The sequence below is a fragment of the Sciurus vulgaris genome, assembly GCF_902686455.1.
Source record: "Sciurus vulgaris genome assembly, chromosome: 2".
Taxonomy (NCBI): Eukaryota; Metazoa; Chordata; class Mammalia; order Rodentia; family Sciuridae; genus Sciurus; species Sciurus vulgaris.
In genome coordinates this window covers 168,429,103-168,456,441 of record NC_136462.1, presented here as the reverse complement: position 1 = coordinate 168,456,441, position 27,339 = coordinate 168,429,103, and the positions used below count along the sequence as shown (strand labels likewise).

Genomic DNA, 27,339 nt, shown 5'->3' with positions numbered 1-27,339 from the left:
GCTTAGATAGGCCCTCTGCTTCAGAGTCTTTCATGTGGCCTACAAAGGCAGGGGCTATATTCTTCTCCAGGTCCCAGTAGGGAGGACCTGCTTTCAAATTCACTTTTGAGGTTGCTGACAGCATTTAGTTCCTTGTGGGCTGTGGGCTGGAAGCATCCTAAACTCTTGCAGTATGGGCAGTTTCCATCATGGCAGCTGGCATTCTTCAGAGTGAGAGAGTGAGGAATCCAGAGAGAAGCCTCTATTTTTACAACCTGATATCAGAAGTGACAGCCCATCACTTCTATTGTACTCTGCTTATGAGAAGCTGGTTACTACGTGCCACCTAGACCCAAAGGGTTGACCACCAGGAGGTGAGATTATCTCAGAGGCTGTCCACCACATGCAAATACATTTGTCCCTTTCCCAGATACTTCAAAGACTTGCTGCATTATAACATCAACTCAAAGTCCAGAATCTTATTACTGAAAGGAGGTCAGGATATCTGAGGCTAATCAGGTGTAGTTTTAAAAATACAACTCTAAGATCACAGTTCCTTTCCAACTGTAGACCCATGAAGTTAAAGAGGAAGTTATTGTCTCTCTATTCCAAGCATAGAATGAAGGATAGGCATAGGATAACTGCCATAGAGACTCCTATTCACAAAGTGGACAAGTCGGAAACACCAAAGAGTCACTAAGTCCAGTCCATATGCAGGGGAGAGAATTATGTAAAGGCCTGAAAACCAGGAGGAGGGAGTCGCTGGGGGCCACCTTAAAGGCTGTCTACTCTGCTGCTGTCCTTCTATTTAATTTTAATAATAAAAGGAGTCTAACCTTAGAGAACTATTTTATGAAGTTTGAGTTGAAGTTACTTTTAAAATATATATGGCATTGCTGTGCGTTTGTATCACCGTTTTTTATTTGGCTTAGAGTAAAAATAATTTCTGATGACAATATTGGAGGAAGTTGCTTAAAAATTATTTTCCCTTTTATTATGGCTATAGATCTGACCACTGACTGTTAATTTTCCAAAAATTTTCAAAATTTTTTCTTAGTTTAATATAATACTTGTTAAAAATAGATCCATATTTATTCCTCTAGCTGTATTCTCTATTTCATTTTTGATTGATCAATGTACCATGAATTTACTTAAAATTCAAATTACATTCCTTGGTGAAATATCAGAGTCTCTACTTTGAATATGGGTGCTGTTCTAGCTACTTTTTTGCATCGTTGACTGAGTTAGAGAAATAACTTCCACTTCCTTTCTCTATGCTTCTTTCTAAAGTCTTGGTAGGGTACTCTTTCTTTTCCTTCTTCTTCTACTTCTTTTTTAATATCAGTGTAGAACAGTGATTTTCAGCCAAGGGCAGTTTTGCTTCCCAGGGGAAATTAGTTAATACCTGGACACAGTTTGGTTTTAAACTTGGGTGTGCTATTGTTATTTAGTGGATGGAGACCAAGGATGCTGTTAAACATTCTGTAATACACAGGACAGCCCTGCAAGATAAAGAAGTTATGGTTTAAGGACTGGGGATATAGCTCAGTGGTAGAGTACCTGCCTAGTACATGTGAGGCCTGTGAGGCCCTGTGTTCAATCCCCAGTACCAGGGGAAAAATAATTATCTGGTTTAGAATGTCAATAGTATAAAGGCTAAGAAACTCTACTCTAAAAACTAATCAGTTCTTCCTCCCACTTTAAACATGAAGACATTACAGAGTTGTTTTAGCCTTAGCTATTATATAAACAGACTTTTTAATCACACATTTCCTCAAAATAACAAAAATGTAGAACTGTGATACAAACTAGCAACTTCAGGCAAACTAGATTCTAATTCAATTACTTAACCACTGAGTAACAGAGAGAGATAAAGGGAATTGAGAAAAGTAAAATTTCATTAAATGTGCAGCTTTAACACTTCTTTTGAATGAGCAACATGGATGGATCCTTTATGATATTTTAGAATCTAATTTTATATTTTAAATGTATGCAGTTGCTATTCATTATAAAATTTGTATAAGTATATACAAAACATAGCAAGGATTAGGAATTTTTTTTATTTTTGTATGTTCTTAGAATGATACCAAAACAACAATGATAAAAATTTAGAACAATGTACAACAGTCCCTGTGGAATCCCTAAGATAACTATAACATCTTTAATAATGTTTCAAATTACTATTATTCTGTGACATTTCTATTCATACAAATAAGTATGTCTATAATTTTATGAGTCATCTGTCTATATATGCAGAACAAGACTTTGGGAGAGAACAGTCCACTCAATATTTTTCTCAATTAATATCTGGTAAGTTTGTCTGTTTCATAACATAAATGTGATTCTCATATTAGTTTTTATCTTCAATGACATATGAAAGATCTAAAATCAAATTGGCTGTCTCTACAGCCACCTGTAGGCCACTAAGCTTAGCAGTCAAACAGTCCACAATCAGATTACTGGTTGGGCTCACGGTTTTATGTGGAAGGCAGGTTTGTGGGGCAAAAGGATGGCAAGTGCTTCGTAAGAAAGACCAACTGAGTTCTTCCTGGCTACTGTATAATCCACAGCCACATCGTGAAAGCAAATCCGGCCAGTTGACAACAGAGGGACAATCTCCCTGAACTGACCAAAGGTGTCCATACTTCATATCAGTGACAATTTCACCTCCATCATGTTCTAAAGAACCAGCAAGAGACTCGAGAGCACTGCAAAATGCTTCAGCAATTAATTGAAGTTCTGCTTGAGTACACCCATCATCTGTGAGAATACTTTCTGGTTCATTACGAGCCTAAAGAGTAATAAGCCATTGAGAACAGAGAGTGATTAATATCAAAATATTTCAGAAAAATAAGATACTTGATCAAAATCTTATTCATAAAGTTACTATGCACCTTCATTTACTCCAGGGGTTGACAACAATTCTAATGGGCTTGTGTGGGTCAGCTGGCTAGGTTTGGATCCCTTAACCTGATAGGTCATAGTAAAAATATATGCTCCCTGTCCTGTTACTGCAATGAATGTATCAGAATAACCCCACCAGCTGCTTATTCTAAACAACTGCCTTGAAGTAATATATGAAAATCAAGGCATATATATTATTACATTTGTTTGTATGTACCCGGGAAAGTTACTGAAGACTAATGTCCAAAATGAAGTTATTTATCGTATCATCAAAATGTTTGCTTAAAATGAAAATGCATATATTACTAAGACATCATTTTGGGAGTGTACAATTTTCACATCAATTTTTTTTTAAAGTAGTAAGACTTTAATCTGCTTTTTGGTTTCACCACTCTGAAAAGTTTATTCTAGAAATTTCTTAATAGAGAAAAATAATATAATAGTGAACTAACTGAATGATGATTTAAAAAGTCCATATTATTACTACTAAAAAACAGTGAATCACTTCTTGTTTTGGAACATATTTCCCCCATATCCCCAACATCTAAACAAGATACTTCCTTCCTCCAAAACACTTTGTCCAGTTTACTCAGTTTCATTTACAGATTAAATTATTGTTCACTCAGAATTACTAATTGGCAATGGATTTTGTTTCCTATAATGTACATTTTGATAACTTTTCATGAATTGACTTTATCTTCAAATAGATTTTAAATTACTTGGGAAGGGCATGCCTATAAAAAAAGTTTACTCTTTCTAACCCCAGTCACCGACTGGAAGCTCTGTAGAGCCTCTCAGTGATTCTGGTTGATTAAGTCAATCAACTGTCAATATTTGGATTGTTTCGGTTTAGAGGTTAGGTGTCCCTCAAAAGTTCATGTGTGAAACAATGCAAGAAGGTTTAAGGGTGAAATAATTGGGTCTAAGAGCCTTAACCTAGTCAGTGCATTAATCCACTGATATGAATTAACTGGGTAGTAACTGTAGGCAGGTAGGGTGTAGCTGGAGGACGTTAGGCATGGAAGCATGCCTTTGAGGTTCATATTTTGTCCCTGGTGAGTGCCGCTCTCTCTGCTTCCTGACTGCCATGTCCTGAGATGCTTTCCTCCACCAGACTCTTCCAACACAGTGATTTCCCTCATCTTGGGCCCAGAGCTATGGAGTCAGTTGATTAAGGATTGAGACCTCTAAAACCATGAGTGTCAAAATAAACATTTCCTCCTCTACATTGTTCTTGTTGGGTATTTTTGTCATGGCAATGAAAAAGCTGATTAAAACACATTTATACTTTTTTATATTCATCTTTAAATAAAGTAGGATAGGACTTATGAAATAATTATTCAGAACTATGGTACACTAAACTAATATCTGTCAGGAAATGAAGTTTCCTAGACTAATAAAAAATTCACTTAGTAGAATTAATATATATCATATAGAAATCAAAATAAAAACAATAATATAATGTAATATTTGAAATGCTTTAATAAATGAAATTAAGTTTTTTCTTGATGCTCCTGAAGTATTTTGGTAGAACCCTAGTTCTTTTGTTATTAACATTAGTATTAAATTTCAGTAGCTAAGACGTTAATATTAGAAGTCCCCAAGACAGAATGCTAGTTTCAACATGTAACACATGTAGACAGTACTCAAAAAATGGGGTAATTTGTTAAAGAATTTGATTTGCAATAATTATTGCAATAGAAGTCTTACTTTATATTTACAAGTGTTATTTTCCTCAAGGGTTCTCAAACATAATATCTAAGTTAAGACTACTGAATAATTAAGCATGAATGGTTTTAGGTATTATGATTTGGCTTATCATCTCACAGAACACAAGTTGCTGAGAACTCAGGTAATTTGAAGAGGGCTATTAATCTTACCTTGTATCTAATAAATGCAGCCAAATGAGTTTCTGTACAGCCACCTCCCAACAAAGCCCATGGTTCCTTGATTGTTAAATGCAAGATGTGCAGTGCTGCTTGACATGTGAGCTAAAAAAGGACCAAATCCGAATCAGACACTCACATCAGATCCATGCATCAGAAGCATGCTGTAATACAACATACATCATGGACTCAGAGTTCTATTTCAACTGACAATGAAATCTGCTTGGTCAAGGTTGTAGCGTGATTAATACATTTTGGAATAATAAAGATTAGGGACTGAAGAAAGGTACTTTAGTCAGAAGTATTTTCATAAATATTTTTTATTAGATCAATATACAGTTAGGTCAATTTTTTTCATGTATACTGAGTTCTTTAAATTATGATTCATAATGTATGGACTCCAAACGTCTGGGTCAGTAAGACTAGCTGGTACTTACACACAAAAAATTCAGTCTAAAAAATTCTGTTGTATAAATGCTATAGAATTTAGTTCAAATCATTTTGGAAATAATATATTGCTATAATTCAACAATAATAGAAAAGCATACAGAAACTTTGATTCACCAGGGATATATCCTTGAGAGTACATGAATCTTTATAAACTTGTGATCAATACCAGAGTTTATGGCTTCCCTTAAATAACTACTAAGAGATGGATGATAGGTATTGACTAAAGAACTCATTTTAAGTGAATTATTCATATATGTTCACATCAAAAAGTACACAACTCAAATTAATTTTTAAAAAAAATTTAGGGCTGGGGATACAGTCCAGTGGTAGAGTGCTTTCTTCATCAGTGTGAGGCCCTCCCTGGATTCAATTCTTACCACCATATTAAAAAAAAAAAAAAAAAAAAAAGAAAGAAAGGAAATTTCATATCAATGACTTTTTAGGTTTCTTGTAAATAGAAATAAGGAATGGTAACCCATGTCAAGTCTACTATAATGAAGCAATTAGTTTACTTGTAACTTTTTCTTTTTTTTTTTTTGATGTTTTGCACATATACTACCGCTGAGCTGTACAACCAGCCCCACCCCCAAAACTTCTGTCATTTTTGTTCTTATTTTCTATATCACTGCTTAAGCTATGCAAGAGGGGTAAATAAAAAAGAATGGCTCACAAATGTGAAAAAACTATCTGAGAACCTGTTGAGTGACCATTTCATCCCTGCCTCAGTCCTTGGATATGAAATTTAATGTTATTACTTACCTTCAGCTCATCCCAGGCAGTATCATTTCTGTTGCTGAGAAGCAAGCTGCAGATAGTTGCTTCATTAGGAATAAGATGAAAAAAATGCTTGGAGCCAAATTTTGCAGAGCACAATTCTTTCACAATTCCATAACTACTAGAAGATACGGAGCCTATGGAACCAATAGGCTGTGTTCCTGTTTTTTTTTTTTAAAGAATAGAAAACACAAAATGTCTAAGAAAAGGTGGAGCAAATAACCATTTAAAATTAATAAATGTAAATAAATTAATCCTCATTGCTAGCCAATATAAAAGCCCTGCAAAAGTATATCATGTAAAATATTACATTTTGGATAAAGTAATAAAATGCATCTTCTTAAACCCCTGAAATTAGTATTCTATTAAAATGATTTGCAAATAAAGCAAAGATTTTTTTGGTTTGCTTACCTCTTGGAACATTTCTTAGAATTTGTTTTGTGCTCTTGCCAGAAACAGGCACACAAAAATTTGCATACATTTTTAGGAAGCCCAAGAACACTGAAACCCCATTCAGAGATCACCAAATTAAGAACTCACTAATCTGGAATAAGAGTGATGTGAAGACTTTTTAAAGGCATTACCATTTCAATTTAAAACAAATGCAACTAACCAAATAGTTCTGAAGTGACTTCCTTTGGGGATCTATTTAGGGAGCATATAAGATTTTTATTTTGGCCTAGCAACTATTTTTATGTAAATAGCTACTTAAATTATGCTAAAATCTTACTTCACTTTGTTGTTCTTAAGCATTTTGCCCTTTCAACTGCACAGGCAATCAGTAACACTTTACAAATTTCAAATAGAAATAAGGTTATTAAAGGAGAAGCTAGGAGGCTTGAATGTTTGCAAAATTTCCAGATGTAATGAAATTTACATAAAAAATCTAGACCAAGCTTCTGTAAGAAATAACAATGCCAATTTAAAATCTGAATATTATACTATTGAGCAATTCATTCACTTGGGTCAACTTTCTATTTTCTTAAACTGATGGAGTTAAATGTTTAAAGCCATGATTTAGGTACATGTGCGTTAAATAACAATTGTGTACATGTGTGGAAACCCAGTCTACATTTATATTGCTTTTATGGGAAAATGTTCCACACTTTAAACACTAAATAATCCAGAATACCCAATATTCATAAGCTGTAAACTGCCAGATTCATGGACAGTTGGTGGATACTTAAGGACATGAGTCTGACCTACAATATTAGCAATAAGTTCCAAATAATTATTTCCACTTATTATTAACAATTTTTCACTTGATGGTCATTTGACAGTTTTACAAAGGTAAATAACTGAGAGATATTATATATTCAATAATTGGCATTCATACTGCTTTTTGATTATTTGTAACAAGCATATAAACATAAGTGAACTTTAACAATGCTTTAGTAACTTAAATATTGTAGGCTGGGCACAGTGGCGCGCACCTATAGCCCCAGCTATATGGGAGGCTGAGTTGCATCACTTGAGCTCAGGAGTTTCAGATGAGCATGGGGAATACAGTAAGACCCCACCTGCAAAAAGAACTGCAATCAATACAGAACTAAATGATCATCTGATAGGATGTCAATGCAGTTAAAAGGAACACTGAAAAGTGGCACGAATCAGCTCTTCAACTTGTTTTTCTTCGACTCTAACAGGTGAGTATGAACAAGTGCTTTTAATTTGATCAATTTGTGAAATTCAATAAATCTTTTGCCTACTATAATTATTTACCTAATTGGCAGTAAGATATATTACCACCAATTCAGCAAACATTCTGGAACACCTGTTGTGGACCAGGCCTGTCATAGTCCTCAAAGTAAATGACCTTGATTCTCAAGAGCTCAGCTGGAAATGTATTTATAGGTAACACATGCACATATACACACACCCTTCCTGCCCCCAGTTAGGAACAACTATTTGGGCAGAAGTACAGAAATTCATTGGCATTATAATAAAAATGAAGGAGGTATTCCAGTTATAAAAATAACTTTCGAATGTAACATGATTTAAAAGCATTGGAAATTGAAGTAGAAAAATTTGGGGTAAATTATGAAAGACCTTGTAATGATGTTAAATTTCTCAATTACCTGTAAAATACTGGGGTGGGGGGGTTAGAACAGATTCTACAGTATATTTTGGAGTTGAAAAATATACAGAAAATGGCCATAGTCACTCCATTTTTATTAAGTGAACAATAGGGGATCTTTTTCAGAAAAAAACCTTTGCTGTCAGAAATGATACCCACAACATGCTGTGAGGTTGGTGGCTTCTACAATTTTTCAAGATGTTAACAGCATCACAATTCAAGAATACCTCTGCTCAAACAAGTGATTTATTAACTGTAAGGGGCAAAAGTCAAGAGTGCTTTTTACCTGTCACTTTGCTCAGGGGTTCCATCAAAGCCACTCCAACTCTGTCTATGGCAATAATGTGATGTGTACTGAGGAACTGTTTCAAAGATGGGTGTATAACTTTTTGGCACAGGACAAGATCTACATGATCACTAATTAGCTGCCTTCCTAGGTTAAGCAACTGGTCCAGGGCTGCATTTTCAAGAGACATCCCATAACTGACCACCACGGTTCCTTCTCCAGTGTCAGCAAAGTCTCCAGATAAAGATACACAAAAGAGCGCCACCTTGAGGGCACTTGCTTTTTTGATAGGTAACATCCTCTTTAATTGAACTTCGGACATTTCGATGAGTACGCCAGGTAATACAGTAGAATCTGTAACTCTCTGACCTTTTAAAGGTACAATTATACTCTTTCCTAAAATGATACTGTCATCTGTGTTTTCTGGAATTGTAAGCAAGAATGCTCTCAGAATCAAAGCACTTATATGATCTATTTCCTTTCTGGTGAGCATGCAGGCAGGTTTACTTGTTAAAATACTGCGAACCAAACAAAGGAGGATCTGAGAACTACTAAAGTCAACAGGGATTCGACAACCACAGGCCTCCGACTTGAGATAATTGGTGCAGAGATTCAGAAGATGTTTGTTTAATTTAATCACAGTGGTGGGTGTCAAACCTATTTTCTGGACATTTTCAATCAGGTTGCAACAAAGAATGGCCGTAAATAAGCCACAGTCACTGAAGCAGGACACATGATTCTGCACCGAAGTTGTCAGGATTTTTAATATGGGATGGGTGACTGACAGGTTACGGAGCAGGGCTGAGGACTGTGAGGTTGTGCACACATAACCTCCCAGGCCATTGTGCAGCTGCTTCAGCCTACCTGAAGGACCATAGCATGATGTTAAGACTCCTTTTAAGACAGACAGTGTGGCCCTGACTGTCTCATTTGTCAACGGTTCACTTTTACACACTGAAGGTTTCTTAGCTTCTAAACGAGACATCTTACTTCAGGTGTAACTTGTGATGACAGTTTTTATTTTGTTAACCATATTTTTCTATTTATTGCATTGTCATGTGTTTTAACATTAAAAATACATTCTTCAGGAATGAAAGTCTGAATATGCAGCACTGTTGTTATTAAATTGTTCTGTTTCTGAAGATTATCGGCATATAATGATTTTATGACATGTTATTAATTCCAAACATTTATTTCACTTCATTCTTCAATACTCTTTTGTTGTTTGCTCCCAGACTGAGATTTTACAGACTGTTTTGCAGCCCTCTGTATAAAGTACGTTCCAAGGTGGACACCTATGAAAGACACCCCAGCTACAAGAAGCCAGTTCTTTCTAATCCAACTGGTGCTTTTCATTTCTTCTTTTGATATCAAGTTCTGGCTCAAGGTTGCTTCTTTCTGTAAGAAATAAAAATACGATATTTTAGAGAAATAATTCTACATTTTGTAGACTGCAATTTAATAATTTATTTTAGTGCTCTGCTCCATTTTTTACAAAAAGGAACTCAAACTTTCACACGCCTTCAGAATATGAGAAAGTAAACCAATGAAGACTTAATATTTCTTTACTCTTCAATGAATCTCTCCCATAAGAAAAAATACTTATATTTCAGTGACTTGGGAATACCCAATGATACAGCTAGGGAGGCTAGAGTACAATTATTTCAATAGGACACACTTCTAAAGGGAAATGAACCATTATAAAATCTAGTTTCTGAGTCTTAGAAAAATAGTCCCAAATATTTGTATTCTCTTACGGGAAAACTTAACGTTATGTTTTCATAACTTTGATCTGCTTGGCCTTTGAAAATAACTACATTTATATCAAATCGTGCTTGTAAATAATTATAAAAACAAGATAGGTATTGTACTAATACATAGTCTACATTTAGCTGAACAAATCTGTACAACACACTTTATCAATGTATATACCATGTTTTAAATACTTGGCTAAAATCAGAGCTGATTTTTTTTTTTTATAGATACAGGCTACTAATCACTGATTTTCAGCTTTTAATGTTCTAATCAACTAATTCTCACCAAAATGCTGGCTAATGACAATTAATACAAAACCAAGGAATAGGCAAAGTAACAAAGAGAAAAGTAGGATCTCATTTAAACTTTATTTCAATGAGTCTATGTACCATAAAGTGTTATCATACATCAAGTAGACAAGCAGAAATACAGAAATAGTTGCTTTAAGAAAGAAGGTGGTAAATAGTGTGCTTGAAAGATAATATCCTGACACTTTAATCACAATGTGTACAAAGAATAAAAATCTCAGCTCATGAGCCTTATCCTTTCGAGGACTGGTGTTTTGAAGGTGAAGGTTTAGACTATAATTAATTACTTTCAGAAATATGCAGCTTTGTGGAAAGTATTCACCCTTAATAAGACTAATCTAACTATATCCCAAAGTACTTCTTAAAGTAGATTATGGCATAGTATGGTGATATAGACCAAAATGGTGAACTGAGGACAGGCAAAGAGGTTAGGAGAAGAGGGAATGTTATGCAAAGTGCTATTTTGGTTACTGCTCCCAATTTAGTTAAAGGGCTGTAACCATGGCAACTGGGCTCAAATAAAGAAAGCAACTATGGCCAGCTTTGTCCTGAACCTAAAGGACCATTTTTTTTTTTTTAAATAGCATGAGGAAGGAAAAGAACAAAAACAAAAAAACTATCGTATTTCACAAACATTTAAGATATCTAAGTATAATTTCAGATTCAGTAAAATCTGAGGAACACACTTAAATGAAACCTTAGTGAGGTTTATATGGTAATTTGCATATTTTAACTTATACATACACAAACAATACAAACTACGATTAATAAAATAATTTTTCTAGTTAGAAAAGCCTTTCAACACATAACGACACATTGCTTTTCCAAAGAATTCCACACTGGCAATTCTAACAGTCCTAAGGTAATGAGACCAGTAACCACGTCTTATGGCTAGTACCTGTACAAAATGAAAAGGAAAGAAATCATTGAAAATGTTGGTGATACTCAAATCATTTTGAAGAGGTAAAAACTTACTGATTTATGGTCATTGGTTCAGACTGCAACAAATTAAAGTGTAAGAAAAAGAAATGAAACAAAATATTGGGGTTGCTGTGGAGAATGTTTGGAGGTGTCCGTTCAGCCCTATCAAAACTTTTTTTTGGGTGGCACTGGGGACTGAAACCAAGGCAACTCTACCACTGAGCTAAATCTCCAGCCCTTTTTATTTTTTGAGACAGAGTCTTGCTAAATTGCTGAGGTTGGCCTGGAACTTGTGATATTCCTGCCTCAACCACCTGAGTAGCTGGTGTGTTACAGGTGTGTACCACTGAGGCTGGCTAAGACTCTCTAAACAGTGTGGTCCATAATTCTAAATCACCATCAGAGGCATGGTTCTGATTGTTTCTGAATGCACAGGCCTAGCAGATGATTTTTTAATTGTTTTTCAATGATGGATACTTAACAGTAAAACTTACATGTCGGCTTCCTAATTGAAGAGATAATAAGCCATAAAATGTGATTTAAAGATATAAAAACGGGTAAAGTTTCTCCTAAAAGGATTTAGGATTCTTAAGAAAAATGACTGATTTTAGGTCTGAAGCAAGAAATGCACAAATTGAGCTACTAGAAGTTTTCTGCCAAAAATTAAGGATATTATCAAAGACTCCCTGGGTTATATCAAAAGTTCACAGGAAAACAAGTTGTAGGAGTCAACATGGAGCAGACAAAGAGATAAGTGAAATGTATGCAAACCCACAAATTTCACACTTATATCCAAACCAAAATCCCTAAGCTACTAGAACACTAATTCATTATTTTAAAACCCAATAAAGGGAAATAGAGCATTTTTTTTGTCTGTTCTATATATATGCATTTTGAGGTAACTGAGTAGTTGAGAGAAAGTTGGTTTTTAACCTAATAAATTATAGAAGGAATGATAAAAACATTTGGTATTCCCAATGAAATAATGGATTATGTCATCACATTGGCTGGTTAATTAAGTCCAGGAACCACAGACTGTGTGTTTCTGTAAATAAAGTTTTATTAGAATGCAACTAGGCTTATCAGCTTATCACATACTGTATATAAATGCTTTTATATACTACAACATAAAGTTGAGTGGTTGGGACAGAGATCACATAATCTGCAATGCAAACTATCTGATCCTTTTATAGAAAAGTATGCCAATTCCCAATTTAGTGCAATAATCACCAATAGATATTAATAATTTATTAAATAAGGGATTAAGGAAGAACTTTACAATGGAGAGATTAGACTGATAACTCACCTATTAATGTTAGCAACACCCACAATGGATCATACATTATATGTGAAATGTGATTACCTGGGATATACACCATGGTGCTATCCATGCAGTCTTCTTATTCTTAAAAAAATTAAGCCAAATCCAAATAAACTTTTTGATTTAACTTCCAGATTGCAGAAAATAAGGGGAAAGAGGAATTTGTTAAATGACAAAAAAAGAGTGCAACTGACCAAATTCAGAATGCAAGTTATTTTTTTAAAAATAGACTAGCAGGGGATATTTAATAGTTTGGAAAGAGACATTATTTATCAAATGCAGTATGTGGATCTTGTTTGGATCTGAATTCCACCAAACCCCTAAGAATATATGTATTTTTAAGACAAATAGATAAATATAAATATGGCTCTGGATATCAAATTATAGTAAGGAACTACTGTCAATTTTCTCAGTGTGATAATACAAATGTGGTTGTGTGATTATACCTGTGTTTACTATTAAAGGATGTATACTGAAGGTCTACAGAGTGGCACCTGGAAGCTGCTATAAAATATTCTAGCAATTAAAAAAAATGAAAGGATGAATAAAAGATTGGCAAAATGCAGGAAAATGTTAGAGATGGATGATGGATACTTAAGGGTTCATTTTTCTACCTTCCATTTTTAGCTGTGTTTATACATTTTCTATAATAAAAGTAAAAATAAAAATGGACAAAATATACTATATTCTTTTGATGTACTTCAACTATTTGGAATCAGTGTTTAATTAACTCTAAAATCTGGTTTTAACTTTTGCTTACCCAAAGCCTATTTAAATATCTGCTTCTATTTGCTTGATTAGTGATATTCACTTCTATGACTATCCTAACTATTGCTGCATGGACATTTTAAGCTCCTACTGTATTCGTCTAATCTTTTAGAGGAGACACTTTCTTTTCTCAACTTTTTTTTCCTCCAAGAATACCTTAATCAATATTCCTTATATTTCTTTTTGTACAAGGAATCCCCATGTGTGACTATACCTGACCCTTATGCTCTTATGACAAGAGTTATAGGGAAAAACATCAACCACAATCTCATTACAGTCTGTAAGACCTAATATATAAAAATGAAGCATATAATAAATGCTGTAACTTTTGCTCATACCCATTAAAATTCCTCCTATAACAACAAAATTTTACAAGGAATATATGAGGGTTATTCTTTTAAGCTCACTTTTTATATTAAATAAGTATCTAATATTTTAAGCCATATTTTTCCCCTTTTCCTTATGAACATTTAAAAATAAAATCTTGATTTAATATAATGTAACCAATAATTATAACACAGTCTTAAATTATAGTACAAAATTTCACACCTCTTATAAATGAAGAAAATTGGATTGAGAGTCTCCTTGTATTAAGAAGTAGAATCTTAAAATGACTTACTTTATGCCAACATTTAGAGTACAGTCCCTACTCAAAATGAAAAAGTGTATTAAAATGGAAAATGCTTTATAATTATAGGGCCATACTTCTTTACCTGGAACCCTTGAGGCTAGATGAATGAATTCACAGTTCAGGAATTTCTTGGACTTTATGAATATAATGTTACATAAACATCTATAATCAAAATAGTACATATCCATAATCAATGACTATGATATAGTATAACACTCATAATCAAACACAACATTTTTGCAGTGAAATTAAAATTTTAATTTTAAACACTGCAAATTGCCTCATGTCAATTAAGATCAAGTTTTGGGTTGGGGAGATAGCTCAGTTGGTAGAGTGCTTGCCTTGCAAGCACAAGGCCCTGGGTTCAATCCCCAGGACTGCAAAAAAAAAAAAAAAAAAGATCAAGTTTTACTGCCAAATGAGGTAGGACAGAAGTTTTGTTTTTTAGACCTTTCTGGACTTTGGAATTACAAATGAGGGACTATAGCTCTCAATTAATTAACTGTATCCTTTTAATTTTAGTGGTTCTCAAAAGGAACAAATTATTTTGAAGCTAAAATATTAGGTGCTTAGGAATGAAACAATTCATTTTATCTGTCTTAGAAAAAAGAAAGAAGAATGCAAGTTATGATAAAAGCAACAGCTCACTTGTCAATTTGGCTTTTCTCTTGCCAGTGCTCTATAAAATCAAGTTTCCCTCATTGGAACACACAATATGATTGACTAGATTAAAGGAAACTTACCTGAAAGTCGCAAGTCTACTATTTCCCTTGGATCCGGTTCTTTGGTGGACTTGCAAGTGTCAGACTATCTGGCTCAGGAATGTTGTCCTTATTGGGTATTTGGAAGACAGGGCTGCTTTTGATTCTGTGCCACCCCAAATGTATAAGCCCAATTAAGGGTACCATAACAATCAGAACTTTGTAGTCTCTCAAGAAGTTCTGAAAGCTCATAGTCCTTTGGCATCAGTGTACCTAGGAAAAGATCACAAAACAAACTCCCTCAAATCACATCTACAAACCACTACAAGCACTACACAGCCGTCCAACAAGGGATGACTTACACATTTTTAATATGTAAAGAGATATAATGTAAACCCAAGGGATATCAGGAACTCAGGTTGGGGAGACTTTTAGTCAACGACTGTAAAGGAATGACATTATCAGCTGGGAAAGCTATATACATCTTTGGAAGCACTCATGCATGCAGTATTCTTTATATTTGTTACTAGCAGTTGTCTCTCTGAGCTACAGTGAAGTTAAGAGTTTTTAATTAATATATATAATTTTTAATTAATAAAATTAATTAATATATATTTTAGTTGTTTTTAATTAATATATATATATATATATTAGTTGTTGGACCTTTACTTTCTTCATTCGTTTATATGTGGTGCTGAGAACTGAACCCAGTGCCTCACATATGTGAGGTAAGTACTCCACCACTGAGCCACAACCTCAGCCCCTTAAATTTTTAATTGAATTCATTTTTTATTTGTTGGGAATAAAGCTTAATGCCTCTTGCATTGTAGGCAAGTGGTATGTACGACTCAGCCCTCTCCTGACTCTTTTTTTCACAAAAAAATTATCTTATTATCTTCAGTCCCGATTTGAACAAAATAATCAAATTCTTAATCTTTAAACATGCAGTAACAATTTAGGTTCCCTGTTGTGATGTGACTTAAGTAATGAGCTTTCAACAAGATTAGAATGAGTAAAGTACAGATTCCAATTGTAGCAAAAACCCCTGCTTGGGAGCGCTGAATTAGAATGAATTAATGTTACCTCCACACTTACGTGTTGAACCATGCATTTTAGAATGTTTGCCCTGAACCACTAGTTACTGTCAACCCAGTTTACAGAAGATATTGGGGCTAGAAAATTGCCTTGTTATATAAAGCTAGTTGGTGTTTAAAATAGATTTTTTTCCTGTCTTTGATTTGGAAAGCACGGCACGGGGCCCAGGAAAGCTGTGTTCTGAGATCTATTGGTTTTGTGAACTCAAGTCCAGAAAACCTTTAAAGCTTCCTTATACTTTTATATTTAAGGGGCACTCATTAGTAACTACTTTATACCTTGTGATGATACGAATGGTCCCGTTTTGCAAGTTCCTTTCTAAGCACAGAAGGATAAGGCCGGCTCCATCCTCTGTGGGTCATGCTAAGAATTTGCTTCAACTGCACCTATGAGTTATTTAGTACCATGAAATTCCCTAGAAGACTATATATTTTGTATAAATGCCACTAGAAATATGTCTAAACAGAACTTCTTTTTATCCAATAACACTTAAATCAGTATTAAAATATAGTAGTACTGAGCAAAAAAGCCTGAAGTGTCTGTTCTGTGTATGAAAAATAAACAGAAGGCTGCAAGCATTATGCTTATAACATATTATACCCAGCAATGTAAAACATTTCTCCCCAAGGTCTAAATTCACATATTGTAAGGATTCTGCTGCTAAACTTAATGCACAAGATGAAGAAAACATGACCTACTTTGAACATATTTTATGGCCTTTTCATTTTCTAAAGTGCTCTGGTATCTTAAAACTTTGCAACCCTTAGGGACTATACCTTTTGTGTGGGTGAGAAGCAGGGAATGACCACGGATTAAACTCAAGGGTGCTCTACCATATTCTTGGACTTTTTAAAAGTATTTTGAGGCAGGGTCTTGAAACCTGCTCAAACTTGTGGTAGCCCTGCCTCATCCTCTCTAGGAGCCAGGATCACAGGTCTGTGCCACTGTCCCCATAATGAAACTGTACCTTTTATTTTAGTTTATGTTTCATTTTTGGAGGAAATCAATCATAAATATCTGACTCATGATAAATTTGGTTGTGAAGCCCACTGTGCAAACATCTTTATAGAGCGTTTGAGATTTGACAGAATAGTACAATAATTGGGAGAGGGAATTAGGTAACGTGGAGTAATGAGGGAGAAATTCTAATAAGGTTTACTTCCTAAAGGAAAGGAGGGATAGAGGCTGCAAATGGCTTGTATTGACTGACCTGTGGCATTCTGGTTCACAAAACACCTTGAACTAAAGGTCTAGAAGAGACTGCCATACTTTGGATAGGTGTTTCCCAGAGGCCCAACTGCTGAAGGTTTGGTTGCCAGCCTATCATGCTAATGTAGGGTGCTAGAACCTTTAAGAGATGAAGACTTGTAGCAGGAAGTTAGTTTTTCACTGGGGCATGCCCTTGAAGAGACCACTGGGACCCCTGCCCCTTTCTCTCTCTGCTTTCTGGTCACTATGAGGTGAGCAGCCTCCTCCACTATATTCTCCCACCATGATGTACCGCCTTGTCCTAGGCCCATGAAAAAATGAAACAACTAGACTGAAACCTCCAAAACTGAGCTAAAATAATCCTTTCCTCTTTATAAATTGAATAATCTCAGGTATTTTGTCACAGTAATCGAAAGCTAACCAAAATATTTCATTCAAATCCAGTCTTCTCAATACTCAAGATGTCTTTTGCATCTGTTATTCTCAATATGAGGTTATAAAGCCACATTACTTTTAACTGATGACATCTCTGCTATTCAACATTTACTTCTCCATAACCACTAACATAATTTCAACATTAGCTAGCTTTTTTTCTGAATCATAAGCTTTTAGAAAAACAGCTTACAAAAAAAGAAAATAGTTTGGACAAAGGATATAACAACAACATAGGGACTAATAACTCAGTATCTAAAATTCAGAATGAATTAGACTACTATTTATAATAGCAATATTTGAGAAAGTGTTGTACTGTTCTCTGTATGTAGGTCATAGTATGACATGAATGTACTGTGACCCATCCTTAAGAAGAGTAAGAGTAGGATCTCAGAGTAGGATCAAGTAGCCCCATCATCTTTTGGATATTTGTGAATTGAAGACAAAAGAGGAAAACTATTTTTACATATACAGTGTTTAGCACACTTATTATTCTTTCCATCTGGATAACTTGAGGAGTTATGTATTCGTTTTGAGATTTAGTTAAATCTAATCTGGGAATTACTATCTATTTTGGCCGAAAACTATTTGTTACACATCAGTGAGGCCCAGTGCAGTACTTCCGGGTTAGTAATGAGGACTGATTTAAGATTAATTGTTTTAATGTTTACTGAACACCTACAGGTTCTCATTTCCTCAAATTCTCCACATCTCACATATTCATTTGGCTAATGGAGGTGAGAGAGCAGGAGACTATTTTCTGACAGATTATTCTGTTGTCCTTTGAGAGGCTTGGAAAATGATTAGGATCAGGATAATTGAGCTTTTTATTTTACAAAGTTCTTTTAGAGCCTTCACATTTAATCCACATAAGAACTCGGTCACACTGACTATATAATAGTTCATCCCCGCCCAGCGAGGTGGAACATGCACTCTTTTCAAATGGCACTGTCGTGTAACTTTAATCTGCTTTATTTTCCTGAACAGTTTCCCAGCATGTTATGTGTCTTCTTTGCCTGAGTAAGGCTCATAGCTAGTTTTAAGAAAAAGGCAATATAGCTTTAAAATTTTCTATTTAATATGGAAGTTAGGTAATGTGTGACTTATTTTGTCCATATCCTCTTGTAGAGCTTTTACAATCAAACACATTTTGGGAACGAAATTTTAACACTATTTCATCTCAATTTTCCTGTGGGGTTTTTTCAAAATAAAAATTAATATTACTGCCCTCCTCTAATATTATACGCTTACTTTTTAAAATCAGTAAGGAAAAGGAATAAGGAAACAAGGGAAAAAACAAAATCTTTTTGGTTTAAAAAAGGGGATCATGACATTGTTTTGTAATCTTTTCTTCTCACCTTCATTATGATTTTTAACTGCTTTACACAGCATTTGCTTCTATGGAGATATTCTAATTTGACCCATTCCTGTTGACAAATATTCTTATAAATTTTAAAATCCTCTATATGCCGCTTTTCAGGATAATTCAAAGAATTGACAGATTTCTTAACTTGTTTTTTAAATAGACTTGACAAAAGGTTTTTAAAACCTTGACTTTTACCAAGGGTCATAGTGCTGAGTAGCAGAGAAACTAGGAGCTGCAATTTGGGAAACAAACAATTTACTTAGAGATAGTCCTTCCCTCAAAACACCTGGTAAGTCATTCCAAGTGGTGTGGAATAGCCTATGGATATCAGAATTCCCAAGTTTGAAATAATTTAAGAATCTGCTCACAGTGATCTGATTTAAAGAGCAATAAAAGGCTACTCCCTAAAATAAGTCATTTCAAGAGAAATGAAGGGAGATTGGTAAGCAACAAAGAGCAGACATTATTTTATTCACTGAAATGCCTTTTGTTGGGTTTAGAAAATATTTAGAGACAATCTTCATTCGGATTGTGCTTTTTAATACTTTTCTCTCAAAAATACACATTATGCATTATTCAGAAAGTTACATATTCATTTTGTTTTCAGAGCAACTTTGTGAGACCAAAAGGCCATTTTATAAACGAGGACACACGAAACAACTGACTCAAGGATTATTGTCAGTTGTGGCACTCAGTTTAGAGTTTGGGATCTTTTAAAAGGCTCAGCTGGTATTCTATGAAACAGTTCTCAAAAGTTAAGCATTAGCATCCTGCTGAACATGGTGGTGCACACATGTAATCCAAATTGCTCAGGAAGCTGAAGCAGGAGGATTGCAAGTTCAAAGCCGGCTTTGGCTACTTATCTAGGCCCTAAGCAACTTAGTGAGACCCTGTCTCTAAATATAAAATATTAAAAAGAATGGGGATGTGGCTCAGTGGTTGAGCGCCCCTGGGTTCAATCCCCAGAACCAAACAAAACAAACAACAAAAAAAATTAGCATCTCAGCCTGGACAGTACAGTCTCAGAATTTCCAGGGAATGAGGAGGACAAGAAGAACATAAGAAGAATGTGGTGGATACTTATGAAGGTTACTGAGGTGAACTAGCCTGGCATGTAAAGCCTGGCATATTCTGAGTCTCATGTCAAGTGTATCAGTGTACTTAACAGTGGTCTCATGTTACCTGATAAAAATTAGAGAACAAGTGTCCAGATCTCCAGAGTTGGGCTGTTTAGCTCAGTTTTCTTTAGCTTAGTTCTCAATACAGAATGGATAGGAAGATGTTTATGAACCTAAGGGGAGGAAGTCTGATATACCTTCACTTCATTACAAATGCTGCAATCTTTTTGAGTAGCTTCAAACTTAAAGGCAAAGAAAAGAAAATACTGACACTTATATTTAGATTACATATATTTTTTTCTTCTTCATCTTTGTGTGTATGTGGCACTGGGCACTGAACTGGGGGGCCTAACAAACACTAGGCAAGTGCGCTACCATTAAGCTAAACCCCCAGATCATAAATATTCTTCAACTCATTTCTGTCTAGGATAGCAACTTTCCGTTACCCTAGTTTGCATTAAAGAAATTACTGCCTCTTCAATTTCTATTATTAGGGCCTCTGATGAGTTTTCTGAAATCTGTTACATTCTAAGCTATATCAAGGTTTCTGGGTGACAGAACTGGACAGTAAGCAGTTGTTTCCTAGAAAATATCAAACAGTTGAGCTGTAGATGTCAGACTACTCCTTCTATGTAGCATAGTGTCAAATAAATCCATGAAGTTTTATTACTTCTTGCTACAAAATTAGGTCTACAACAACCTAGCTGCAGGGAATATTCTATTAAAGATTTTCATTTTGCCTATGGGGCTTGCTGGGCGCCATCTGGTGGTGTTTGGGCACAGTGTAAGGTAGATTTAAAAAAAAAAACCTTCATTACTACTCTGTTTAAAATATTTGAAAAACAGTAATGTTTAAAAGCTTAATAAAATGTAATTTAGTCATGAAGAGAACATTAGAAAGTGAGACAATTAATCAACCCATCTCCTGTGATTACGTTTCATGAAATTTACTGAAACTATACACGGACTTTTCTGTCACAATGCTGGCCTTAGGTGTTTGTGAATCCCTCATTCTAAATTCCAATCATTGGTGTTAAAAATAGTTCTTTTATCCTCAATTTTTAATATAGCAGTTCAGATTTTGGCACTTCTTATGTACGCGTTAGAAAGGACAGCAAAAAAGCTAGAAGAAAAGATTTTGAGATTGTTTTACCATAAAGAAATGACAAAAGTTTGGGATGAATCTGTTTAACCTGATTTGTACATGCACTGAAACCTTACATGATTCTTCTTATTATTATGGTATCTCATTCTTATGTACAATTTTTTTGTTTTTATGTATCCATTAAAAGCTTTTTTAAAAAATGCAAATTTTCATACCTATTCAACTAACCAGCATGGCAAAAACAATATTTTCCTTTTCTATTACCAAAATAACATCAGTTTTGCTAGACTTTTCCAGTTTTATCAAAAACAAATGCTAGAAACATTCTTTAAATTGTGAAAAATGAATCCTACAAATCCTATCCTACCACTGACCTTACCTCACCATTCAAGGTCAGACTGACCTGTATCCAGCAGCCAGGCTGCTGAGTACAGCTATGTCAAAAATGGATCCGTGGCCAGGTAGTATAGTGAAGGTTAAAATGGATGCATGTACTTTATGGTTTTTGCTATTCCCCCTTGTTTTGTGAATTCAATGTATTTATAATTAAAAATGATATACTGAAAATATCACAAACCTTACAGGGGAGGTTCACTAACTGTAAGCAGTTGAAAATATGAAGTAAGTCACAGATTAGTGACTAATGAGACATGACAGTCAGTCTATTGGCAGGCTGAGTGACTTATCAGAAAGGCTGTACTGTTCATAGAGTTGTCTCAGAATTCTTCCATCCCCTTTTGTTGATTTTACATTATGGCTGCCACTTGATGCTGGGTTGGTGGGGGGAAAGGGGATGTGTGTCATGCAAATAGCCAGACTGCCCAAGATTAAATGTGCGGTTGATATGCCAGAACTTCCTCTCTTCTATCTTCAACCTCCCGCTCCTCCTCCTCTGCATAACCACAACCAATTTTCTCCATTGAAGACAACCAAATGGAAGCTCCCTAAAGCAACCACCCTTTACCATTCTACTTTCCAGGTACCATATAATTGCATTCTTTTCAAATAATGCACCTTTTTCTAGGGTGGCTTCTCATTCCATCTTCAAACTCAACTAATCTGCTTTTGTTCCATTCTCCATGGAAACTACTCTGACTACTAAAGATCACTATTGTAGTCACTTTCCATCACTGTGACAAAATATCTGAGAAAAACAACTAAAAAGGAAGACAGATTCATCCTGGCTCATGATTTCAGTTCATGGCAGCTTGGCCCCGTTGCTTTGGATCTTCAGTAGCAGAGTAAACCATGTTTCAATTGCTCACCTCACAGCAGCTGGGAAAAGAGAGAGGGAGGAACTGGTTGGAATCCTAACATCCTCTTCAGGGGCACACTCCCAATGACCTAATTTACTTCCATTTGGTCACACATCCTGAAGATTCCACTACCTCCCAATAGCAGCACAGGATGACTGACAACCAAGCTGTTGGCTTTCTGGGACATTTAAGAACCAAACTATAACAATCACCAACCTGTCTCTTTACTTGATATCTTTGAAACATTTTATTTGTTTTTAAAACTTGTTAAGTACTTGGACTCTGTCCTTTCTCAGATTCCTTTACTGTCTCCTTGGTTTCCACCCACCTACTCATCATCTTCAAAGATCTGTCTTTGGTTGACTCCGGGTGGTTTCATTCACAACCTAAGTTTGTATTACAAAGCATCCACTAACGGCTCTTGCACCCTCACCTCTACCTTAGATCTGTCCATAAGTCCATCTAATTGATACTATTCACTTGTAACCCGTTTTCGAAAATAGTCTAAAACCATCTCACATAAAAACAAATTCTTTCCTTCCCAAAGTGCTATTCTACTTGGATTTCCTATATACATATATATTTTTTAAAGGCATCATATACTAAGTCATTCTATTCAGAAACCTGGATATAGTTTCCTTTGCTGAGAGAAAACTTTTTAGTTTGAATCTATCCCAGTGGTTGATTCTAGCTTTTATTTCTTGTGCTATGGGAGTCCTGTTAAGGAAGTCTGATCCTAAGCCAACAAGTTGAAGGTTTGGACCTACTTTTTCTTCTATAAGATGCAGGGTCTCTGGTCTGATTCCGAGGTCCTTGATCCATTTTGAGTTGAGTTTTGTGCAGGGTGAGAGATAGGGATTTAGTTTCATTCTGTTGCATATGGATTTCCAGTTTTCCCAGCACCATTTGTTGAAGAGGCTATCTTTTCTCCATTGCATATTTTTGGCCCCTTTGTCTAGTATGAGAAAATTGTATTTATTTGGGTTTGTATCCATGTCCTCTATTCTGTACCACTGATCTACCCACTCCTTGGCCTATACCCAAAGGACTTAAAATCAGCATACTACAGAGATACAGCCACATCAATGTTCATAGCTGCTCAATTCACTATAGCCAGATTGTGGAACCAACCTAGATGCTCTTCAGTTGATGAATGGATAAAGAAACTGTGGCATATATATACAATGGAATATTACTCCACCATGAAGAATGATAAAATTATGGCATTTGCAGGCAAATGGATGAAATTGGAGGATATCATGCTAAGTGAGATAAGCCAATCTCAAAAAACTAAAGGACGAATGATCTCGTTGATAAGCGGATGAGGACATATAAGGGGGGTTATAAGGGGTTAGCGTTAGGGTTAGGGTTAGGTTGAGGGTTAGGGATAAGGAGGGTGGTAAGAATGGAGGAAGGAAGGACTGTATAGAGGGAAAAGAGGGGTGGGAGGGGTGGGGGGAAGGAAAAAAGTAACAATGAATCAAACAATATTGCCCTATGTAAATTTATGATTTTTAATTAAAATAAATAATAAAAAATAAAAAAATTAAAAAAAACTGCAAAAAAAAAAAGAAACTTGGATATAGTGGATCCTGCCCTTTTCCTCACACTCAAGTTGGTGACCACCTCCTACCATTTGACATGATCTTTCCCCATGGCCACAGTTAGACCCTCACTGGCCTCTCAAATGAATCTTCTTTCTTAGTCCAGTGATTCTCAACATGGTCTCCTCACTGGTAGCATTATCCATCACCTGGGAACTTACTAGAAATGCAAATTCTCAGGTTGCCCCTACAGTGGTGTCCAATAATCTTTTTAAATACATTTTCTAGATAATTCTGCAGCTAGAGTTTAAACCACTATTTCAGTCAACTCCCACTAATCCAGTTTTTACACTTTTAAAAACATTTTGCAAAACAAAACAAAACAAAAACCAAACCAAATGAAATTGTGTTTCTGCTTTGCTCAGAAGCCTTTAGTGACATTTTTGGAGGGTAGAATCTAAAATTTCCTAATACAGCATAAAAAGCCCATCAGGATCTAGTTTCTGCCTGCCAGTTTTCAGAAAGTAATGTACAATAAAGCCTTTTAGTAGGATTGCATTGCCATCGGGTGATTAAGGAATAAGCTGTGGAATCATACCACTTGGGCTCTGAATCTCTACCTTACCACTTTACCTCTGGCCACGTGGCTTGGATGAGTCACTTAATCTCACTATGCCTCAGTTCTGGCATTCAAAAAAGGAGAATAATGACTTCCATATCATAAGGTGGGTATGCAGTTGGCACAACACCTAGCACTTAGTCTGGGCTCGGTGATGGCCAGCTATTATTACTATTTTGATTGTTTGAAAAGAAAAAAGAGTTCTGGCTTTAACCTGGAGTGTAACAAGATCAGGAGTGAACAGGAATGAATGCCCTGCTTCTCTTGGCAATTAGTTAGATAAAGAGTAAAAATATCCAGACTCTCAAGAAAGGTTTTGTGGTCTTTAGGGATATTTCTATTGTGGAGAGTGGTGTGATTCTGTAATCAGAATTTATGATGAGTTAGGACAGTTAACAGTCTAGTTTGGGAGAGCAACATAAGCTAACTGTGAAGGAAATAGGAAAACTAAAAGAGCAAAGTGCAAAGGAAGGAATAATTTCATGTTTGTTTCTGCAATAACAGCTAATAAAATTATAGTTGCCAACTGATTAAATGTGAGAGTCCTAGTGTGAAAGAGGCTCACTCTGCATTTTCAGAAACATTGGTTACTTAAGAGCAAAGGCTTTGAGTAAAGATAAGAATCAATTCTAACATCCATCACAAATAAGTTATAAACTCTGGCAAATTCTTTCCTGCCTCCATCTTGTAATCTGCAATATGGAGCCACATTATGAAATTTATGTGTATATATGTATATATATACATATATAATATATAATATTCATAGCTACAGTACCTAGTATGTGGGAAGTGCTCAATACATGACAGTTATTATTAGTGAAGTACATTAGCTTTAATAAATATCATACATAAAATAGGCACCTCTAAAGACTGCTTGATCAATGCCATTACACATCATCACCTAATATTCTAACATTTGGTTATAACTTAAAAATTAGGAAATATTGTAAAGATTGATCCAAATACAATCATGTCTCCATGCTCACATCATTTAGGGTTTACCAACTTTTGAGGATGTGTGACATGAATTTTATTCACATGCTCACTTAGTCTTGTTGTTTACAACATGCTAGGAATACCATGATAGGCTCAGGGGAAAACATCAAGATCAATAAGGCACAATTCTTGATCTTTGGGAGAATACTGGCTTGAGAAGCTACAATTCAAATACAAATGCTGTATGGGAGGAAAGAGACCCAAAAAACTACTGCATAAAAGTCTCTGCTGAGTTGACTCATTTTCCAAAACCATACTTGTTTTTTCTACTCCCTTTGAATTCATCTCAAAGGGGAAAAAAAAAAAAAAAAAAAAAAAAATTCATGTTTTTCCTTTTTCTTTCTTTTCTTTTTTTTGCTTTGTTTTGGTAATGGGAATTGGACCCTGGGGGTTGTTTTACCACAAAGCTACAACCCCAATCTTAGTTTTTAGACAAGGTCTGGCTAAGTCGCCAGGGGCTGATCCTGAACGTAAAGTCCTCCTGCCTCAACCTCTGGAGTAGTATTATAGACTTGCACCAGGGCACCTGGCTTGCTACCCCACTTTTCCTATCTGCCCAATTCTGCTTCCTTTCTTCATTGGTGATGACCTGAAAAAGTCCTCTCACATAAATATTCACAAATCTCCATGTCTGCTTCCCAGGGAAAATAACCTAGATTCTAGAAACATCTTGTCCATTTATGGGTGTTCGTGTTTACCGTTTATTCCCCCATCACAAGAATATAAGCTCCATGTGGTCAGGAACCTACCTGTCTTGGTCACTGCTGTATCTTCTAAAGCAGTGCCACAAACACACACGTACATTTGTTAATGGAAAAACCCACAATGTTAATGAATGAAACTGCCACACCAATCTCTGAAAGAGTAACAGGGTTTCAGTTTGGTCCCATCTGTGAGGAAGATGAACATGACCTCAGGAGATCTCTTCCATTTCCAATGCATTTCGATCTCCTTAATATTGTCAAAAGCCCTAAGTCCTGTTTCTGCTTTCCTACAAGTTGGCATGACCGTGGTGTACGACAGTTCTGCCATCCAGTTAAACATCAGGGGGTAGCCTTCACCCATTAACAGCCTTGGAGACAGCTGGCCCTTCCAAGTGTAGGAGTTAGAGAGGCCCTGTTGGAAGATGGAGCGCAGGTGCAACTGGGGCTTTCCCTAGAACATCTTTTCCATCTACTGCATGGTGGAGGTGAGTGAGTGGAAGCTCTATTCCAACTCTGCCTACGATACTAAACACCTTCTAGCCACCCACATCCCACCAGCAAGTATTTACTGCCTACGCTATTTTAAAAGAAAGTCCTCAGCCTCCTAGAGGGCCAGCCTCCTCCTTGGCTCCACCCCCAAGGACAGGGAGGACGCCACGACCTTTGTGTGTGGGGGCACCTACAAGCCTCCTCTCCTCTTCAGTTGGAGAGAAAACTGTTTGTTCCGCCTTAGATTTCAGCGCTCTCACCTGCCCACCAGCCGCTGCGCTTTCCTAGGCCGCCACCGCCGCCAGCAGGCACGTGAGGCCGAATCTCACTCCGCTGCAGCCCCGGATTCTGGCAACCTTCGCCCTGTGCTGGAGCCTCGGCGCATGCGCAGTTCGTCAGTTCGCGTCTCCGGCTCTTAGGCGAAGTGCTAGCCAATGACAGCGGCGGCGGTCACTGAAAGAACTAGGGCGCAGTTCATTTAATGTCAGCCCCAGTAAATTGTTGAAACTGAAAATGTTAAGAAAACAAATCAAATTTAAACAACACATCAAAAGGGTACACAGTTGTCTTTTGATGCGCACTTGACGAATATTTACTGAATGAACCAAATACTAGTCAGCCATTCTTGGCGCTCTGTGCTAC

General features: G+C 35.9%; 3 protein-coding genes across 5 annotated transcripts; all 3 read right to left on the bottom strand.

Moving 5' to 3' along the window:
* Window positions 1–687: 687 nt before the first annotated feature.
* Window positions 688–9,381, bottom strand: MKKS (MKKS centrosomal shuttling protein). The gene is made up of 4 exons (XM_079126856.1): window positions 8,357–9,381; window positions 5,979–6,154; window positions 4,764–4,874; window positions 688–2,770 (listed from the first exon to the last, which is right to left on the bottom strand). The coding sequence occupies exons 1-4, from the start codon at window positions 9,339–9,341 to the stop codon at window positions 2,330–2,332; spliced, it is 1,713 nt and encodes a 570-aa protein (XP_078982982.1). The 5' UTR covers window positions 9,342–9,381; the 3' UTR covers window positions 688–2,329.
* A 148-nt stretch (window positions 9,382–9,529) lies between these two features.
* Window positions 9,530–27,078, bottom strand: LOC306653828 (uncharacterized protein). Of its 2 annotated transcripts, none has more exons than XM_079126867.1 (2): window positions 26,958–27,078; window positions 9,530–9,754 (listed from the first exon to the last, which is right to left on the bottom strand). In XM_079126867.1, the coding sequence occupies exon 2, from the start codon at window positions 9,710–9,712 to the stop codon at window positions 9,557–9,559; it is 156 nt and encodes a 51-aa protein (XP_078982993.1). In that variant the 5' UTR covers window positions 9,713–9,754; window positions 26,958–27,078; the 3' UTR covers window positions 9,530–9,556. The 2 variants fall into 2 exon arrangements, with proteins under 2 accessions (XP_078982993.1, XP_078982994.1); XM_079126868.1 differs by lacking the exon at window positions 26,958–27,078 and adding an exon at window positions 12,704–12,745.
* On the bottom strand, window positions 14,804–27,097 carry LOC306653827 (uncharacterized protein). Of its 2 annotated transcripts, XM_079126866.1 has the most exons (3): window positions 26,958–27,097; window positions 21,664–21,856; window positions 14,804–15,034 (listed from the first exon to the last, which is right to left on the bottom strand). In XM_079126866.1, the coding sequence occupies exon 3, from the start codon at window positions 15,011–15,013 to the stop codon at window positions 14,822–14,824; it is 192 nt and encodes a 63-aa protein (XP_078982992.1). In that variant the 5' UTR covers window positions 15,014–15,034; window positions 21,664–21,856; window positions 26,958–27,097; the 3' UTR covers window positions 14,804–14,821. The 2 variants fall into 2 exon arrangements, with proteins under 2 accessions (XP_078982992.1, XP_078982991.1); XM_079126865.1 differs by lacking the exon at window positions 21,664–21,856 and having other exon boundaries at window positions 26,958–27,096.
* Between the last annotated feature and the right edge of the window lie 242 nt (window positions 27,098–27,339).

Coding starts and splice junctions, on each gene's coding strand:
- LOC306653827 (XM_079126866.1), bottom strand. CDS start 15,013: ATGAGCTTTCAGAACTTCTTGAGAGACTACAAAGTTCTGATTGTTATG.
- LOC306653828 (XM_079126867.1), bottom strand. CDS start 9,712: ATGAAAAGCACCAGTTGGATTAGAAAGAACTGGCTTCTTGTAGCTGGG.
- MKKS (XM_079126856.1), bottom strand. CDS start 9,341: ATGTCTCGTTTAGAAGCTAAGAAACCTTCAGTGTGTAAAAGTGAACCG. Junction 4,875..5,978: donor CTGCCTGGGATGAGCTGAAG/GTAAGTAATAAC, acceptor GTCCTTTTTTAG/CTCACATGTCAAGCAGCACT. Junction 2,771..4,763: donor CTGCATTTATTAGATACAAG/GTAAGATTAATA, acceptor ATTACTCTTTAG/GCTCGTAATGAACCAGAAAG.